This window comes from Tenrec ecaudatus, chromosome 8, assembly GCF_050624435.1.
Source record: "Tenrec ecaudatus isolate mTenEca1 chromosome 8, mTenEca1.hap1, whole genome shotgun sequence".
Lineage (NCBI taxonomy): Eukaryota > Metazoa > Chordata > Mammalia > Afrosoricida > Tenrecidae > Tenrec > Tenrec ecaudatus.
In genome coordinates, this window is record NC_134537.1 from 104,093,587 (window position 1) to 104,113,771 (window position 20,185).

The 20,185-nt window shown below is 40.9% G+C and overlaps 1 protein-coding gene across 8 annotated transcripts in view; it reads right to left on the minus strand.

Moving 5' to 3' along the window:
* Positions 1–20,185, minus strand: part of UNC5D (unc-5 netrin receptor D) — a 697,582-nt gene that overhangs the window by 320,818 nt on the left and 356,579 nt on the right. For all 8 annotated transcript variants that reach the window (XM_075555759.1, XM_075555757.1, XM_075555758.1 and 5 more), the window contains exon 2: positions 14,786–15,004. In XM_075555759.1, the coding sequence (XP_075411874.1) occupies positions 14,786–15,004 (219 nt within the window). The remainder of the gene's footprint in view (positions 1–14,785; positions 15,005–20,185) is intronic.

Genomic DNA, 20,185 nt, shown 5'->3' on the forward strand with positions numbered 1-20,185 from the left:
CACTTGCATAACTAATAGCATGGCACAGTCCACCCCTTTAAATTATTGTGAAAATTATAACCATCAGCTTTTGTTATGGTGTAGGGGCTTACAGAATATAAAAATATGACTACGATACTGATATGCTAATAGGCTCTCTTCACTGCTGGATGGTTTAGTGGAACATAGACTAATGTTGGCAGCAGATGAATAATTGCCCTGCATGTACTAAACATAACAGAGCAGCACAGAACTTCATCATTTGTCAGCTTTATTTGTTTAAATGAGAAAAATGCTGACAGCAGTTATTGCTGTAATCCCCTTATTTATCAGATGGAAAACACTAGTTACTCTTAGCAGGTCTAATCTTGTTGGGAGACTAAAAGTTAGAGAGTTTTAAAATGAATTGAAGGTATATCCTTCACAATTCAAGTAGTAATGTAAAAGACGTGGAAAGAAATGGAGAAGGGAAAAAAGAATCCTAATAATGTATTCTTGGTCCACTCTAAATACAAAAGACTACAGGCTTAGCCTAAGTTCATAATGTGTTCTATAGAAAATAAATAATTCTGGAATAGTATTTAACATTCAGTACCATGCCAATTCCAACTCAGTGCCTACTAACAGCTGTCTCCAAGCCTTTTATCTACAGCTCATTATCACACTTCCACAAGGCCCTTCAGTACCATCCTGCTGGTGCATTATTTCCAGCCCATTCTCAAACACACATGGTGACAGGCAGTGGGGAGGAATTTGAAACAATTCTATAATGCATACCACCCCTCACAGTTCTATGTGATCCAATCTCCTGGAAGTCCTCGGTCGTAAGATGTTCAACTTATTAAATGGAGTGAATAAATTTAAGAAGTTTGGTGAGATTCCTCCACTTTTTCCTCTGCTATGTTTTTGTTTTTCTGAATCCAAACAATAGAAATGCAGTAAGAGACTACTAGCAAAACAGACTTTACTAAATTATTTCTTCTCCCAGGATTTGAGATCCTGTTCTCACTTGATATTCATTTTAGCCAAGGATTTCAATCACTCTCTCCCTCACTTTTCTCATGAAAAAGATATTAAACTTTCCATGCAAATAAGTAGCAATCCTCTAATGGATTGTGGTAGTTATATAATCTAGTGTCAATTTGGGACTTGAGAGGATTAAGAATGAAGGGGTGGGGTTCAGTCAGTCAGGTCACAGCCAGTGAGGCCTCTGAGGGCATGGCCTTCCCTTGAGGATTCTGGGAAAACTCTGGAATTTCTTCCTTGAAGGTAGGAGATACTTTCCCACTCTACTCATCCCCTTGGAGATACTCTACTGACAATGCTGACTCCCTGGGAGAGATGGCAGCTGACAAGACACATGGAACTGCACTAGTGTCCTGTACTGATTTGGAGAAGCCACATAGACCTACCCTGATGTAACCAGACTTCTGAAGCCACAGAAGCCACGTAGAGACCCCTGCCAGTGCTGAGATGCTTACAATGCCACTGGATCCACAAGACTTCCCACCCACTGGCCTGTGATCTTCCTGCATTTAGCATAATTGCATGTGTTTTGTGAGTCTAAAGAGAACATTGTAGATTGGTATCGGACTTATGGGCTAATATCAGATTTGTCAACTTGATCTGGACTGGGCTGGTATATGTTCTCAATAGTCAATTGCTCTTGTATATAAACCTCTTTCTTATACACATATGAGTGTCTCTGAATGTTTCTCTAGTCTACCCAGACTAACACATAATCAACATCTTTCTGGGTAACTTAGTCTGTGTGTGGCTCAGAGATGATAGCCCCGCATTTAGACAGAAACCAACTTATTCAACAGAAATGACAGTCCACCATTTGCATAAAAACTCAAATTCACTGCCATTGGGTTGATTCAAATGCATAGCAATCCTACAGGACAGAGTAGAACTGTCTTGTAGGTCTCTGAGACAGGAACCGTTTAAGAGAGTAAAAGGCCTCATCTTTATCCTGATGCATGGTGATGGATCCAAACTGCTGACCGCTGGTTAGCAAGCAGCCCAACAGTATGCTCCCACGGCTCCAACTCCCATACTCTCAAACCCAAGATTACCAATATTATTATTATTTTTTTTAATTGTCATCCGATCAATTCCAGCTCATGACAACCCCAAATGTGCAAAATACAACTGAGTTCCAAAGGGTTTTTATGACTGTGACCTTTTATAAGTAGGCAGGCTTTTATTGCATGGGTCTTCTAGGTAGAATCAGACCTCCACCTTCTGGTTACTGTATCCATACTGAACCACTCATACCACCTGGGGACTACCATCCAGAATTAAGGTCTAGGAAACATACTTACATAATAAGAGATACTTACCCATATTTTGAATAATACCATTGTAGTATTATCGTGACCATTCTCAGAAACACGCAGGGTTAATTCTACTTTGCCTTATAGGGTCACTGTACATTGTAATCAATTACAAGGCAGTGAGGTTATTTTCCTGGCATTGTCAGAAATGACTAATGGTCACAGCATTTGTATGGCTCTGTAATTTATTAAGATTGCTAGGTGACATAACTGTTTAAACCTACCCAGGAGTACCACAAAAGAAAGATCTGGCAACTTGTTTCTCTAAAGATTACAGCCCCCAAAATGCAATGCGGCTAATTTCTATTCTGGAACTTGTAGGAGTGCCATGAGTCACGATCAACTCAATGATTATGGGTTTATTTTATTATTGCTATCACACGCATTGTCTAATTTCCTTTTAATAATGCTATTATTGTTTCATGTTTTTATTATTCAGATTTCTAGTATTACTATTTACCATAGGCCTCATACCATTGAAATAGATCAAAGTTGTCATAATATTTATGACACATTTATTTAAAAATTTTTTTTAGTGTTTTGTATGTCCCTGCCACTAGCTAGTTGCTAAAAGAACTGTGACAATGGAGGATCAGCCCTCTGCCCTTAAGGAGCTTACCTCCTAGAGGCGGACACGTTTTTGTCTGCCCAAAGTCAGTGTGACAAATGCTATGACAGGTAAAGTGCATACTGCTACAGGTCACACAGAAGGGCTTTAAAAGCAAGGCCATGCTGCCCTACCTGAGACTGAAGGATTCTATCTTACCCAACATTTAGCTCGACCTCTGCGGCTGTGGAGCCCTGGCAGAGACACGTGGAACTGACACACACCTGAAGTTCTACAGCTCTGATATATATCAGAAAACTTGTCATAAAACTATAGATCATTTTCTTGGGAGACCTTAGATGTCTTCAGGCTAATATGCTAGCCCAAATACTAAATTCAATATAGGTAATTAAAAGGAAGAGGCATGTTTCATTTTACCGAGAGATGATTAATTTGGCCTAAATGCCTCTTGCCACTTCATCCTAGCAACAAGATTAAAATGTATTATGATTGCCCCAAAAAGGCACCCTTTACATGTGCCTAATGAGTACTCTTTTGTTTTCCCTAGATAATAACTACTACATGTATTCCTCAGGAGCATCACAAGTTCAGTGTTAAACACAGAAACTAAGACTATACGGAAGTTCTCAAGTTTGTTCTCCACCAGAGATTAGAATTAATCAGCACAGAGGTGTCGTCAGGCAGAGGAAAGCAAATTAACTTGATAGTGTTGTCCGACAACAGGAAGGGGGGAAAGTAGGAATGAGAAGTGAACATAATTAGGGTTATTTAGAGGACAGCTCTCTGTAAATGAGTCACTCCCCTATCACACTCACACCTTGAGTAGAAGCGTGCCACAATTTCCAACACTGCCATCCCGCCCGTGCCTTTGCTTGTACCGCAGTCACAGAAATCGCCTTCTGCTAGCGGATCAGGAACTGTGATCTAGGGATGTACCACACAGTGACGTGTATCCCCCCAGTGCCGTCGCTGGTCCTGAGAAGAACATATATACTAAATGTAACATAAATTACAAATACCATGCAAGTAACACACTAGCATGTGGCGTAGTCTATAAGGAGCCCTGCTGCCATCACTGGTGACACATTGGGCTACTTACTAATGGTAATCACCCATCATACTCCACCGACTGCTCTCTCGGCAGGAGGCAGATGAGACTTACTTACAGCCTCAAGAACCCCAAGGGCAATTTATACTCTGATTGGGAATTGGCTTGGCGTCAATGAATGTGGGTTTTGGAATCATCTGTGAATGATGACCCGATTGCTGGTCGTGGCCCACAACCAGGAGACTGAAGTTGTCAAGGATTTCATATTGTTTGGATCCAAAATCAATGCTCATGGAAGCAGAAATCAACTGACACATGGCACTGAGTAAGTGTGCTGCATAAGACCTCTTTCACGCATTGATGAGCAGGGATGTCACCTGGAGGAAGAAGGGGCACCTGACCCAAGCCAGGGCATTTCAATTGCTTCATATGCATGAGAAAAAACGGACATCGAATAAGGAGGACTGAACGTTTGAAGTTTCAGTGAAGAATATTGAGAGTCCCAATGGGCTGCCAAAGGAACAGACAAATCTGTCTTGGAAGTTCAGCCAGAGTGCTTCTGTGAGGAGCGGGTGGTAAGATTTCATCTCATATACCTTGGGTAACTTATTAAGGAGAGCCCAGTTCCTGGAGAAGGACATTCTGCTTGGTAGGTGAAGCACCAGTGAAAAACGAGGAAGGTCCTCAACTCTGAGAATCAGAATGCTGAACAAGATGAAGAGTTTTGCATTTATAAACTGTCGATGGAGCCCTTGCGAGATAGATTAAGTAAGGGTTATGGGGTCTAACTTTACAGCTTTACATGAGATGTATTGACAGAATGGCTACAACCCTGGGCTCAAGCCCAGCAACCATTGGACAGCTGGTGCAGGAGCATGCAGTGTTCTGCTTCGTTGTGCATAAGTTCCCTGTGGGTAAGAACTGACTCAGTGGTATCTAACAACCACAGTCCCTGGAAAGGACATCCGGCGTGGTAAAGTAGACGGGTACTGAAAAAGATGAAGACCCTGGGTGAGATGCATTGGCAAGTAACTGCTACCACAGACTCAAATACAACAACCAGTTTGAGGATGGCACAGGACCAGGCAGTGTTGTGGTCTGCTGTCCCTAAAGGCTGCTATGAGCTGTAACTGACAAGATGATACCTAACAATAACATGAATGATGATGAATGGAGTTCATGTAGCTTGTCAATCATATTATCACCCTTATCTGCTGTAGAATTGTGAAAGTCCATAATTAGACATTTTAAAAGCTTAATTACATGCTCATTCAAAAATAGTGATTTTCATGTTTCATTTTAAAAGTTAACCTCAATCATTTGTTATGAGCTAGATCCTGGTAAGCATGTCATATAGATTAGATTATGTAATCTTCGTAACAACTGTATGTTGAATATATAACTGTTACTCCCATTTTGCATGTGGAAAAACTGAGGTGAAAGCAAGCTAAGTAACACACCTACACCAAAAGAATTGGTAAATAGAAAGCCAGATCGTGGCATGGCACTATTTGGAACACATAACGCCTGCTTTTAACCACTAGTATATTCTCAAGCTTGTTTGTTCTGAAAATAGGAGTGTGTGTGTGTGTGTGTGTGTGTGTTTCTGATACTTCCCATTCCAATTTCAAGTAGTTAATGTATTTATGCCTGGTGTATAAACAGAACAAGGCAAAGACCTACTCAAGAATTCCAGGTGTGGGACAAAGTAGTCAACATCAGGAATTGTTATTAAATTACATAAAATGGCTATCTGTTTTATAAGTCTACTAAGGATGAAATGGTAGTAAATGGCCCCAAATTTTTGGAGGAAGTATTAAATTGGACACAAGAGAGCTGCATGCTCTGCCACAGGATCGATAGAGAATTCATAATCATTTCCTATAAGCGTTTTGAGAATATGTCAGACCTGTCCAAGAACCAGAGTGCTGAACAAGATGAACTCCAAAGTGGGTTGGGGGAATGTTTCTATAAAAGTGAGTTTTAAAGCTACAAATTGTCAATGGAGCACTTGAGAGATTGATTATTTCTGTGTTTGTGGTCTAAAATATATGCTTCCCAATGTACACTGGTGATTTGTGAATCGTTGAAGGAAACTTCAAATTAACGACTTTCTGGAAGGGACGATACTCAAATCCTCATCACCAGCACAGAAAAGTTCTTAGATATAAACTTTAAAGATTTAATACATTTTTATTTCTGCTCGCATCCCTTTCCGCAAACAGTCCATTAACCTTTTCATCCCCAGAGAGTGTCTGCAGTTGTTTAAGAAAGAAAACCACACACAAGGAACTCCTGAAATGATATTCTTCATGAAGAAAAACGTTAGCCTGCCAGAGTTGAACCGTTTCCCATAACACATTGGAATACACATTATTTCACTCATTAGAGTTCAATATCTCAGAGGTAGTATAAGATAAGAGCCACGGAGCATTGCTGTTTTTATTGAACAATAAAGAAGTACTTTTGCTTATTGATAACTCAAGCTCCCACAGGCAATATTATCTTGATTGCCAAGATGTGCTTTGCTTGTTATTGTAATTGGTGTAAGTGTTTGTATATATGTGTATCTGCATGTTACATTGAAGATCTTAATTTCTGTGCTACTAAATACTTCACCTTTTTCTCAGGGGCATGAATCTTGGGTTGGAATTGTCTCCTAGCTCCAAGCTTCCAGATGTTAACACACGAAAAACACAGGGAAGAAGAGTTCCCATATTTCCAAATGAAATGAGGCAGAACAAATGAAAGCAGATCCCTTGCCTTGTGCAGAGAACTGAGAGTGTGCATTACTAAGAGGTATAGCCATGTCTGTGCAAACACAGTAATTCATGTCAAATAAATTGTACTTTTTGCTGGAAAGAACTCTGGCTCTGGGTTTTCCAAGCTAAATTGCAAGAAAACACAGGATCCTTTTTCTTCCTGTTTGAACTGTTAGATGATGGGGCCAAATTACCAGAAAGACCAAAGGCAGTTTGCAGCCTTTAACAAATGAAAGGACTTATTGCTTCCAATTTGGAAATACAAAAGATTCTGTGTCTATTCCAAGCACTTCCAAGTCCTATGATTTCCCATTACTTCTCTGACAAAAGAAAACATAGAAGTGAAAAAGAATATCAAATTCTCTAGGACTTCAGACGTGGAGAATACATTTCCCAAGATCTATAAGGAGCTGCTTCCAAAAGGACTTAGGAAAAAGTGGACCCTTTTCCTTCTCTGCTCAAATGTGGTCCCACTGTCCTTGATTTCACAGTGTCAGTCACTCCGACTGGTCTGGGAGGAATTATTTTACAGACCAAATCAAAAGCCATTAAGTCTGTAAAGGTGGTCGAGCCCTGTTCTCCAGTTCTACATTGACAAACCCATGGGAGGTAATGCATCTGCCTTTCAATAACAGAGGCCATTTGGCTTCCAACCTTAATTGCACTTATGTAGTAGTTTGGGGTATAATGTCTCCACTCATCTTGCTTCAGTTTCCACTATCCCACTATTAATGCAGAGCTTAGGAAGCATAATTGCAATGCGTGCTAGACAGTGATTTTCATTAACTACACAAAAGAAAACTGTTTAGGGAGAGACATTTCGATTGATTCGATAACTTGGAAGCAATGGATGTGCTTATTAAATTCTGTGCAAAAAGTAACTGTTAAAATTTAAAATACTTCACAACAGCATTATTTAAAAAAAAAACTGGAATAGAGTTATCTCCAGATTTTGTCATTTAGGATTTTTTGTTCTGCCCAAATACTTTAAAATCCGTAATTTTTATTAGCAACCCTTTCCCCACATACTTTTAATACTTTTTTTTTTTAATAAGTGAAGAGGGGAGATTCTATGGAGGCAGAGAATCCAACCACAGCTGCTGTCTGCAAGACACTGGGTTGCTTGGCAATGCCAGAAAAATTAAAAGAAAAATAATAAAAATAAGAAAGAAGGGGTGATTACAAAAGGGTGCAATGTTTAAATGGCCTGCAATAATTATTAAGAGGTCTTTAAATGAAACTGGATCTCCTAGCGGTAGTATAAAAGCTAGACGATCACTTTTCAATGTTCTTCCTGTCTTTCATTTGGAGCAGGCTGCCCAATGGGTGGTGCCATGTTTAGTTCATTCCTGAGCAAAATCGAGGGCAAAGGCATCTGGAGAAAAGGGGAGAGAGTCCCCCGGAGCCAGTGGTATTGGAGTTCTTTCCAGGCGGATGAGTGTAAGGCACACAACATTGTGTATCCTTCCCCTGTAGGTCCTTAATTACATGGTAGTTGTTGCCTTTGCCATCCTCTTCCAAGGTCAGTCTCTCTTCAAAATTTTCACGACACTGTAAGGAGGACTGCTGTCACCTCTGATACAGCCTCTCTACAACTAGCAATAGCTACTTTCTCTACTGCCCACCCTACGTGGAAGCACAACATCAGAAATGTCCCTGACACCAAGAGTCCTGTGGCCCCTTTCTTTCACCTTGACTCGTCCAACTCCTTCTTTTAAAGTGGATTCTGCCTGTCATTCTGGAAATGTCTCTATATCTTGTTTGTTGTAAACTTTTATCTACCCATGTCAGAAATATGTTATAGGCAAGTTGTTGGCTCTTACATATAAAGTAAAAATACATGCCAGCAATAATCAAATCAATGCTACAATAGTATATGTTCAGGATTCTATGTTTTGAAATTTAAATAGTAAATAAATTTATGATGGCAAATAATGAATGAAACCTTCCTTTTTTTCCTCCACTAAGCTAACTTGTCAACATTTGTATTAGAAAAGCAAGTTTAGGAATAGATTGATGAAAAATGGCTCATACTGTCAAGGAAACATAACTTACATCTTGTGGTGTTGGTGTTGTTGGTTTTTGACTTGCTTTCCACACACAGGGACCCCACGAGCCAAAGCGGAACAACACCAACGAGTTAGTATGGTTTGATGGTCCAGGCTGGTTACCCAGGCTTTCTCCCAGGGAATCGCTGCATGAATTTGAACTGCCAACTTTTAGCTAGTGGCAAAACACTTTCACCCCATCAGGGTTTCGTCTATGTATTATATCACTCTGTAGCCAGGTAGTTCTATAAATCTATGTTCTAGAAACGGCTATTTCATGAGTGCGTGACATACCTCGAAATTTAAGATTTTCCATTTTTAAAGTAGGGGTGTTAACTTTTCATGAAGATCCCGTCAAACGCTCGCATTTTGATTTGATATCCTAAATATATTTTTGGATATTGAAGAAGAACCAAATAGCTAAAAGAATGTATTTTTGCTTGTTTTGTTTTGTTTCTCTCATACGAGATCCAGTCTAGACTGCACAGAGAATGGTATAAGGTTTTAAGTCTTCCCCTCGCATTTGAATTTATGCATTTATACTGCATCTCCAAATTACCTGAGAATTGTTAGCATGGTTTTTATGTGCAATGTTTAATTCTTTGTCCTCTTCATTGATTCTCAGGCAAAGGGATTAACACACGAAGACCTTTTGAAATGATTTTCTCCTGTTGCTTTCAGATAACAAAATACTCTGGTAATTTCTTGGCTGGCATATGAAGTGTCTCTTCCTGACACATAGAGAGAAATGTCCTATTTTCCTTTGCTTTTCACATTGCCCATTCTCCTTTGACAACCTATTCACCTACATGGCTTCATTTACTAATTCTTTATTAACTGATTACCACCAAAGTAATGCTCCTACCTCTCAACTCTACTGAGTTTCAGGCCTACATATCATTGTTACATTCCATAAGCACTTAGTTGGAAAAATAGTCTACCAGAGAGTAGCAAAAAAAAGCAGAACATATTTTTCCAAAGCTATGTATTTTTTTCCACAAAATTACCTATCACCTTCAAAATACTCTCCATTACACTTAATATAATTGTTAAATGTACAAGTCCATTCTTGGAAATATTTTTCACACTTATCTGTTTGGAAGGCTGACAGCCCCTCTCTGGATTTTTTTCTTCAACTCTTCCACATTTTCAAATCGCTGTCCTTTCATGACCGTCCTCATTTGTGGAAACACAAGGAAGTCACACAGAGTGTGGTCACTTGAGTCAGGTGCGAAGGACAAGAGAGGCATGCTGGGCTTTGCTAAAGTCTGGTGCACTGAGATGACCGCATCGTCAGCAGGTGCATTGTTGCGGTGGCACAACCAGTCCCTGGTGTGGCCCAAATCCGGTCTTTTTTTTTTTTTTTTGGTCCCACACTGTTATTTGAACTTTTCAGAACCTCTAAATAGAAAACTTGATTGATAGTCTGACCTGGTAGAACAAACTTCAAATTCACTATCCCCCTAACATCAGAAAAACAAAATAACATCATATTGATCGTTGATGTTACTTGATGAGCCTTTTTTGTGAGAGATGATGGTGGCATCTTCTACCAGCTTGTTTGACATTTGCTTTTGGGGTCGTAGGGATAGCATCGTGTCGTCACCAGTAGTGACCTCCATCAAAAAAAGGTCAGGGTCGCTTTGGAGCTGTTCTTTCAAAGCACGGCATGTTTCCACTTGTCACTATACTGGCCAGTCAGAATCCGGGGCACACATTTGCAGGCCCCCTCTCATTCACAAATCTTCCATTAGAATTCGCTGAATTGTGCTCCAACATAGTCCAGATAATATTTCCATCTTTTCAATAGTCCCTCTTTGGTCTATGAGCACACGTGCACAAATTTTGCCGACATTTTCGTCCTTTCGGGAAGTTGAAGGGCATCCAGAACGACATTTGTCATCAATTTACATTTTACCCTTTTTGAAACAAGAAAACCATGAGTTTTTTTTCCCCATAGTGCTGTCCTTGTAAGCTGTGTTCAACATCACAACAGTTTCTGCGGGATTTTTCCTGAGCAGGAAACAAAATTTTACAGTCACATGCTGCTCTCTTAAATTGGCCTTCCCGGGCGACACCACTGGGTGCACCAACTCAGAGACAGTTGCTTGATGTTTGCCTAACAGGAAAAGTGCATAGTCCAAAAGTTACACCTAGAGGAACTTTTCCCATAACCCCGGGGGACCCTCACATAGTGTGCCTCATCAGTCTTTGGTTCCAGAACATTCCTTGAAAATGAGGACTAGGAACTGAGTTTTCCAATGTCCTAGTTCTTTATTCTTCTCTATTAAGGAAACTCCCTGTGGTGAGCTCAGAGGTCATTTACAGCTCAGACACTAGCATCAGATGGCATGCCTCTACCTTACAGTTACAGCTCATCCTGGCAGGCAGCAATGGGGCCTCCTTGTTTGCGGCACGAAGGGGTACAGAAGACCATCAGCCCTCCAAGGGCTGCTGCCGGGAGTGAGCCACTGATCGCGGGAGACTAACACGCTCTACTGAAGCTGATATTGTACATTCTCTTTTCTGTGATAGTAACATATTGTTTTATTTCATGTCTATATGTACGTCATGTCTTTCTTGGTTTTCTCAGACCTTGACTTAGCAATTTGGCACAGCAAATGATTCAAAAAGAGTTCAAATTCAATTTGTCAGAGTATAACCTCACGTTATTCTCCTTGCTGAATTCACTGTAATAATTGCATCATCGTTCTTTAAGATTGCAATTCATTTTTATCTCTATTTCTTGCATCTTGTGATCAATTAGTTATTAATTCCTATCTACTAAACTTATTCCTACTTCAAGCATCTAATATCTATGCTCATCACTTTAAAACCGGACCTCATTCTCTCTTACCTGGATTATTCAATTGTTTCCTAACTTCCATGGGCCACTGAGTCACTATTCGCCCTGAGCTGTCCATCATGAACTGGTTGGGGTCTGAGTCAAAGAGTCAAAAAGTTGGATGTGCACAACAGCAGTCCATCGTTAAATGGAAGGGATTCATGTGAGAGCAGGATCTGAAGGCACTGCATGAGAAGCGGCCCAACTGCCTATGGTCTGCACTTCTATTGTAGTGCCATTTCTCTCAGTCTGTACCTTTACAGACTGAAGTTGGGATAGACACAAATTGCAATCTTAAAAGAATGATGATGTAATAATAATAATGATGATGATAGCATCATGCAGGGTTCCTTACAATCAGTTAACTGAGGAAGAGAAATCTCGTGCTTGATATGCAAGTGCCTCTCAAAAGTGGACAGATGCAGCAATACAGTCCCTTTCTGGGATCACCGTGAAGGGCAGTGGTGAAGGGAAAGCCTCCCAAGGGGCAGAGTGCACCTCATCATTCCGTTTTCTTGGAAAGAGAAACAGCCAAATGCGTAACTATATACTGATTCGTAGGCTGTGGTCAAAGGCTTGGCTGGTTGGTCTTGGAAAGAGCACGATGGGAAAATTGATGACAAGGGGGTGTGGGTAAGGAGTAGGTAGTTAGACTTCTTTGGATGGGCCAAGAAAGTGAAGCTAGTTATGCCTCCTGTGAATGCTCACCAAGGATGACTTTTGCAGCGGAGCACTTCAACAGATGACACATCTGTGGAAATCAGTCATCTTCTTTCCCCAACCCTCCTTCTCTTGCCCAATGGGCACATGAACAAAGTGGCCCTGGTGGCAGAGATGGAGGTTCTGTATGGGCTCAGCAATATGGGTTTACATTCATCGAGACTGACCTGGTTACTGCCACTTCTGAGTGCCCAATCTGCCAGCAGCAGACACCAACACTGACTCCAATATTCACGGAAATCAGCCAGCAATATGGTAGCCAGTTGGTTTCATAGGCTCACTTCCATCAAGGAAAGGGAAGCATTTTGTTCTTACTGAAATAGACATTTACTTGGGATTTGCTTTCCCTGCACACAGTGCGTCTGCCAAAATTACCTCTGTGGACGTAAAAAATTTCTTATCCACCGGGTACAGCATTGCCTTTGATAAAAGGACTCACTTCATAGTAAATGATGTATAGCAATGAGTCCATGCTCATGGAATGCACTGATCGCACCATGTTTCCATGCATCGTGAAGCAGCGAGTTGGATAGACTGATGGAATGGATACAACTAGGGCCCCATCTGGGTGGCAATGCTTTCTAGGAGGCTGTCTGCTCTAAACCCGTGCCCAATGTGTGATGCTCTTTCTCCAGCAGCCAGGATCCCGGGGACCAAGGGCTAGAAATGGAAGTGGAACCCCTCACTATTGCTCCTAATGACTCACTCATAACATTTTGCTTCGTGCCCATGCAATCCTACACTCTTCAGGTCTGGAAGTCTTCGTTCCGAAGGGAAGAATACTCCTACCTGAAGACACAGCACATATTCCACTGAACTGGAAATTCATTGACTAACTCCTGACCTTTTCTGACCCCTATGCCTCTGCATCAACAAGCAAAGAATGGTGCTAAGTATTGATTTGTGTAATTGATCCTGGGGTGAGTATTCCATAATGGAGGTGAATAAGAATATGCCTAGAATCCAGGCACTTCTTTAGGTCTTCTCTTACTCTTACCATGCCCTGTGATTAAAGTTAATGGTAAACTACAGCACCTCAATTCTCACATGACTATTAATGGCTCAGATTCCTCAGGAATAATGTTTTGGTCACCCTACCAGCCAAACAACAATGACCAGCTGAGCTATTTGCTGAACATGGAGAGAGTATGGAATGGGTAGTCGCCAACTACCAGCTGTGGCCATGTGATCATCCCCAGAAAAGAGACTTGTGAGTGTTATATTTCCTCTTTGTATTTGTAGCAGTTATTTTTACTTGTTCACTTATAAAATATGAAATGTAAACGGGGCGAGTGCATTTTCAGTTGTACTTGCATTACGTAGTCATGTCAGTCATGGCTTGGGGCGGGTCATCCTTGTCCTCCAGGTGACATCCTTGCTCTTCAGCACTTTAAACAGGTCTTGCGCAACAGATTTGTCCAATGCGATGCATTATCTGATTTGTTATGTGCTCTTTCCATGAGCATTGACTGTGCATCCAAGCAAAATGAACTCCTTGACAACGGACCGATGCCGGTCCATTTCAGCCCATCAGGGGCTAAGATATCAAGCGTTTTCCATTCCTCTTCATGTACAGTGACTTCCATTTTCCTAGATTCATGCTCTGTACATTCTATCTCATGATGGATGTTTGCAGTTATTTCTTCTCATGGCCCATCAGCAAATGAAGGTCCCCAAAGCTTTACGTTATCAGCGTCCTTATGGTGGACTGCAGCAGCTTTACCAGTCATATGTTTGGTATATTCTAACCTGCAGACCTGATCATCCAGCACCATATCAGATAATGGTCTACTGCTCTCCATTAGGTTTTCAGTGGCTAACTTTCCAGAAGTGAACCCAATTCTACTGTCTTCCTAGTCTGTTCTTAGTCTGGAAGCTCCACTGAGATCTGTTCACTATGGGTGACCCTCCTGGCATCTGAAATATGACTGGCATAACTGCCAACAACACAGCCACCAGAATATGACAAAGTGAACAAATGAGTAGGGTCTCAGACTATAGCAAATATGAACATCAAAGAAATGGCTATGGCCTCTTCTGACTGGGTCACCTTGTTATGGATTGAATTATGTCTCCCCAAAATATATGTGATATAATTCCTAACCAATATGTCTAGGGTATAATCCCATGTGGGAATGAGCTGCCTTTGTTGTGCTAATTAGGTAGGGTTAGTAAAGGTGCATCATGAGTTAATCTATTGAGATACAGAAGAAATTTAAACAAGCAAGCAGAAAATCAATGGGGTAAGAAAGATGTGAAGGCACGTGGAAATCTCCAAAGAGCCAGGAATCAGATGCTGAGGAGCCAACACTCTCCCTTCAGAGCTGACACAGACAGAACAACTTCCTCTGGAGTCAATGCTTTTACCTCTAACGTCTCTCTTCCTAAATTGTGAGTGCGGTGCATCAACAAATCTGTGCAGCTGTCCAATGGCAGCATTTCTGTTAGCGCAATGACACTAAGACAATGATCTTACCTGAAGTCTCATCCAGACTTTCCTCGGAGACATGCTCATTTTGATGAACCCACTCCCCGTTACACTTAAAGAAGATCTGCATGGCTGGCCTTGCTTTGCATCTCAAAGCAATGGGGTTGCTCTTGATGATATAAGCATCATCTGGCTCCTCTACAAAATGAGGCAGGGTCCCAGGAGCTGACGGAATGGAATCAGGTAGGACATCACCATTGTCGGTTCCTGTAAAACAGAAGAGGACATCTGCACATCAGAACACAGCCTTGACTGACAGCACGTGCAGTAGAACACACAATTCAACCCCACCCTGTAACAATCTAGGCTGAGAAATGTTTCATCATGTGAATACAGCATGTCTCTAAGACTGCTGTAGATTAAGGATCGTCTAGCTATTGAACTGGAATTGTTTGGCACCAGTGCCATACAAGGTTGTTGGTGTTTTGTTGTATTTAGTGTTACAAAGCAAAGATGCCACGTTGATGGCTACGCTGTCCCTGGCCCCAGCTACCGTATTTTCAACAGCCTCAAATGCACATGAACGCTAGCCAATAAGAGGCCAAAGAAGAATTTGTGCAAGTGGATAATAGTGACTATATAACGGACGGCCAGAAATTAAACAGAGCTGTGTGGAAAGAAATACAGACAGAATGATTCTTAGAAGTGACCCGACCAAAACATAGTCTCTCAAATGTTGGACATGTTATCCGGAGAAGCTTGTCTCTGGAAAAAGATATCATGCTTCGTAAAGCAGAGGATCACTGAAAAAGAGGGAAACCTCCACAAGACAGATTGATAAAATGGCTGCAACAATGGACTCAAATATCACAAGGATTGTGAGGATGACGCAGAACCGGGCCGTGACTTCAACGAAGTCAAACCACAAAAAGAGCTTCTCCTGCAGTGCCTCCAGTGCTACTGGGGGGGACACGCATCCTCCAGTGTTACTGGGGAGATGAAAACAGCAAATAGTGGAAGCCGTACCCTGCAAGTTTGAACATAGAGCCGCTGGTGGGAGATCTGAGACTTCCCTCTGTAGAGGCCAGGACTTAGTCTCCAGATGTGCTAGCTGAGATAGCTACTGGTTACCTCAAAGGGTCAGATGTGGGCTTCAAGATTCTTTGAAACTTGGGGAAAAGATGGAAATAGAGTTTGTCCTCTAATGTTTATAAATGATGATAAATTAAAATTTATTTTCTTTTTTTACTGATGAAACTTTGAAGATTGTATAATACCTCTGCTAGCTGATATCTCACCCATATAAGACTACTTCTAGGAAGTGTGAATTTGTTCTGCTTGTGTTGGGTATGACTCTGCCCTCCAGCGACCACTTGCTCTCATTTACTGTAAATTATACTAAAAGCTGAAAATAAAATTAAATCTCTAAAGAGCTATGGTTTTCCACTGAAGACCTATAATTCCACCTACTTAAAGGAAGAGAAAGATATTGTTCGCCCTTAACCTTTAGCAACAGAGGAGCAGAGAGAAACAAAATAAAAAGGGAATGCAAAGGGGCCAACACTTCGCTTTCCGGTCTCTTCGCTATTTTTAATAAGGTTGAAGGCCCAGGAAACAAAATCGAACGCTGTAGCAGTTGACTACGGAACAATCAATACGGAGATGGCTAGTGTGAGTAAGAACTCATGCTGTCCAAAGGTCATTCTAGCAAAAGAACAAAGGCAGCAAGGACATCCAGGGCATCAATGAGGCACCCCAAAGTGCTATTCCATTAGGCCCTAATCAGCCTTTACTCTAAAGTGGGGGAAGAGGAAGGCTCTGGATGGCACAAATGTCTCATTTGCTGCCCCTCTAACCAAACGATGGGTTCAGGTTCACCCAGAAGTGCCTGAAAAGAGAAGCACGGTGATCTACTTGTGAAAAATTAGCTACTGAAAATGGGAGAGGGAGGGGAAAAAAGAAGCTGATACCAAGGGCTCAAGTAGAAAGAACATGTTTTGAAAAGGATGATGGCGCCATGTGTACAAATGTGCTTGATACAATGGATGGATTGTTATAAGAGCTGTAAGCGTCCCCAATAAAATGAAAACAAAAAATAACCCATTGCATATAATTCTACTTGGGCACATATGTGGCTGGCTTACGGGTGACAACTGGTTTACTGTGGTAACTGGTGTGCTGGTGGAGACAGGAAGTAATTAAATCATTGGGAAGAACTAGCCTCCTTCTCAGGTCCCAGTTCTTAGGCAAAAGCGTAGAAGCAGAGTGCATCTTTCTATCTAACCTGGCTTTCTGTGTGCCGCCAATTTAATTCCAAACAAAGACAGCTTCCTTTACTCACACTCAAGTCCAACAAGTAAGAATTGTCAAAAAATAAATCCTAATAGTGTCAAGAACATTTTGGGCATTCTCTAATACATCAAAATAAATAAATAATAGTACTTCAAGAACTATGATTGCTGATAATTTTAATTTCTGTGGGGAAGAAAATAAAAGACACTCAGTTATGAAAAAAATCCCCTTGCAACTGGGAACACACTAGCATATTTGAGACTGCAATGCATTATACATAACAATAGCTTATTTCTCTCAAACAAGATTCTTTTTTCCCACTGCAGTACACAAACTTGAGAATAATAATAGTTTTTTTTTAAGTTTCACATAACAAAGGGATAAAAATCTATAAACCTTAGAATATAATTGTAATTGAAAAGCTAACTCAGGTATAAATAACTCAAAGAGTGAAGAATCAACATAAAGCAAACATATACATAGTGTGGAACCAAACAGTTGATGTCATAACAGTAAAATATAGTCACTTAGAAAATAAAATGTGTGTGCATATGCCATGTGAAGTAAGAAGGATTTCAGGATAGAATGGGAGGGGTTTATTTTATTGTTTAACATTTTAGATTGTATTTACAATGAACTTCATAAAGTATATTATATAGTAATTCATTTTGTTAATGACTGCTCTTGCCAATTTTCATGTTCAATAACTATCAAGGCCCCATAGGTTTCATAAATTCATTCTTTCAAGTCAATGACCAAGGTACTAAAATATTTTATATGAACATTAAAAGCTCACACTCCCAACAAGCGCTTCGGTGCAATCACATAAATTCACTGTCGCATGTGAGGGTCACTCGATAACGTGGGGTAGCTTGACGGAACAGCTACATTTCTGAAAGATGCATTTTTGTTTAATTAGTCACACAGCATAGAGATATTACGTGAAGGGTGGGTATGGCTGTCTGGGAACCAAAATTAATGTTCTCTTAGTAAATACTGAGGACATATCTAGGGGCCCAGGAGAAATGCCAAAGAACAAATAAAGGCATTAGACCACGAGATAAATCGTTTTAACTACCTGAATCACAAAACAGAGTGAGATCCAATAGCAGCTAGGTTCTTCTGCTGCCATTTTAATAAAGACCTTTAGATCAAGTAAAAAGTTAAGACCTGATCTGAAACAGAACAGGAGTGTGGGCTGGTTCTGCCTGAGAATGTGTGTGCTGGGGCTCTCGCGGGCCTCCATTAAGATTAAATCCATTGTAATCTTCGGAAGAGAACAAAAAAGGTAGAATGTCATAGAATATATTAAGTGTGAATAAGGTTACATGAAAAGCACATATGAATAAGAAAGGGCCTGAATTCATAGTAGAAGGGGAAATGAAAACAATTGATATACAGGACTGGTAGTCAGAACGCGAGAGATTATAGGTACATGTTTATAGATGCATTATCATTTATTTGCTCTTCCCACAAACAAATGAGAAATTAGAAGTGCACATATGAGACATTTTCATTATTTTATCTTTTGACAGTTTGCTTACTATGGTGAAGTGCTGGGAGTTGTGTTACCCTAAGACCACCTAAACTCCCTACTCCTTCCTAAATTCTTCACTTAGCCAACGTCCAGATCACCATGCATTTGCCAGTTTCCTCAATGTGGTGGCTTGCTTGTCACTCTGATGTTGCAAACTGCTGTCACCATTAGGCAACAATCAAACCTGTTACACCTCATAATGACCCTACTCACACTGGCTGGTCCTGCAGCATCCTCACAAGTGTTGCGATGTTTGATCCCAACATTGTAACCACTGTATCAACCCATCTCGTCCATAGGGCCATTCTCTATTCCAATGAACTCCTAGTCTACCAAGCATGACGTCCTTTTCCATGGACGAGGCTCTTGAAAACATATCCAAAGTATATGAAACGAAGTTGAAACATCCTAGCTTCTGATTGTCCTTTTTCCAAACCAAGAATTTTTTAATTATTCTTCTGGAAGTCCACAATACTTTCAATATTCTTTGTCACATGTGAAAGTTGCTGAAAGTTATGTCACTGGTATTTCAAATACCTAAAGAGTCAACCATGGTGGGGAGATTTCAGCACAGCTTCCTGACTAAGATAAACAAAACAAAAAAAAACCCTACTGCTAGGGAGTTGATGCTGACTTATACCAAACATATAAAACTGGGTGCCAACCATATAGAACTGCCCCTGTGAGTTTCCAAGACTGTATGGGAGTAGAAAGCCTGGTCTTTCTCCCACAAGAGGCTGCTGGTTCAAACTGTTGACCTCATGTTTAGCAATACAGTGTAGAATCATTATGCCCTGGGCTCTTCCACAGCAAGCTACATGAGCAGAAAGATCTGGGAATCCACTTTTGGAAATGAGGAGCTGGAAGTCCTATGAAACACAGTCAAATATCGTCCAATGTAGTGGAAGAAGAGCCCCCCACACCACCACCACCCCCGGGCAGAGGGAATGGCACAGTAACTGTAAGAGAGATGCAAGTCTCCCAGCAGTCATGGACGTGACAAAGGATGAGGCAATGTTCCTTCTGCTGCCCAGGGAGGGGCCGTGAGTCAGAATCACTCACTGGCCACCAACCACCAAAGCTAATTCTACGTACCTTGCAGCTTTCTGCCAGGAAGAAGGCTCAACTTGTGGCTCCATGAGGATGCTCTCCTCATCCTGCCTACCACCCCCATCACCCTCCCCAACCTGCATAACTGCCAGGCTCAGTCTCATTTAGTGACTTTGTACTTACTTATCCAAGGATTCCTTGAGGCATTCTTGAAGAAAATGGAAGGGAAGAAGAGGTGAAGCTGGGATTTCTAGGGGTTTAAAAGTTGATGACAATCCTATTCTTTATGTGTGGAGAGAGGTGATTTACTTTAATACATAGTTTTATGGAAAACTGCAACAATGTTTTGTTTCCTTTGTTTTGTTTTGCCTTAAGGCAAATGAACTTGGAATATTAAATTAGTCATCGATCTATAATCCAGAGGAAACTTTAGGACTTGTTGCAATAATTGCTGAAGCTCATCTGACCCAGCCAACGGCCTTATTGCATAACATGTTTACAAACAGAAGCTGGAGAAGGAAAATACCCAGTGTACTGTTTCAGGGGAGAGTAGAAATGGACAGTTGCCT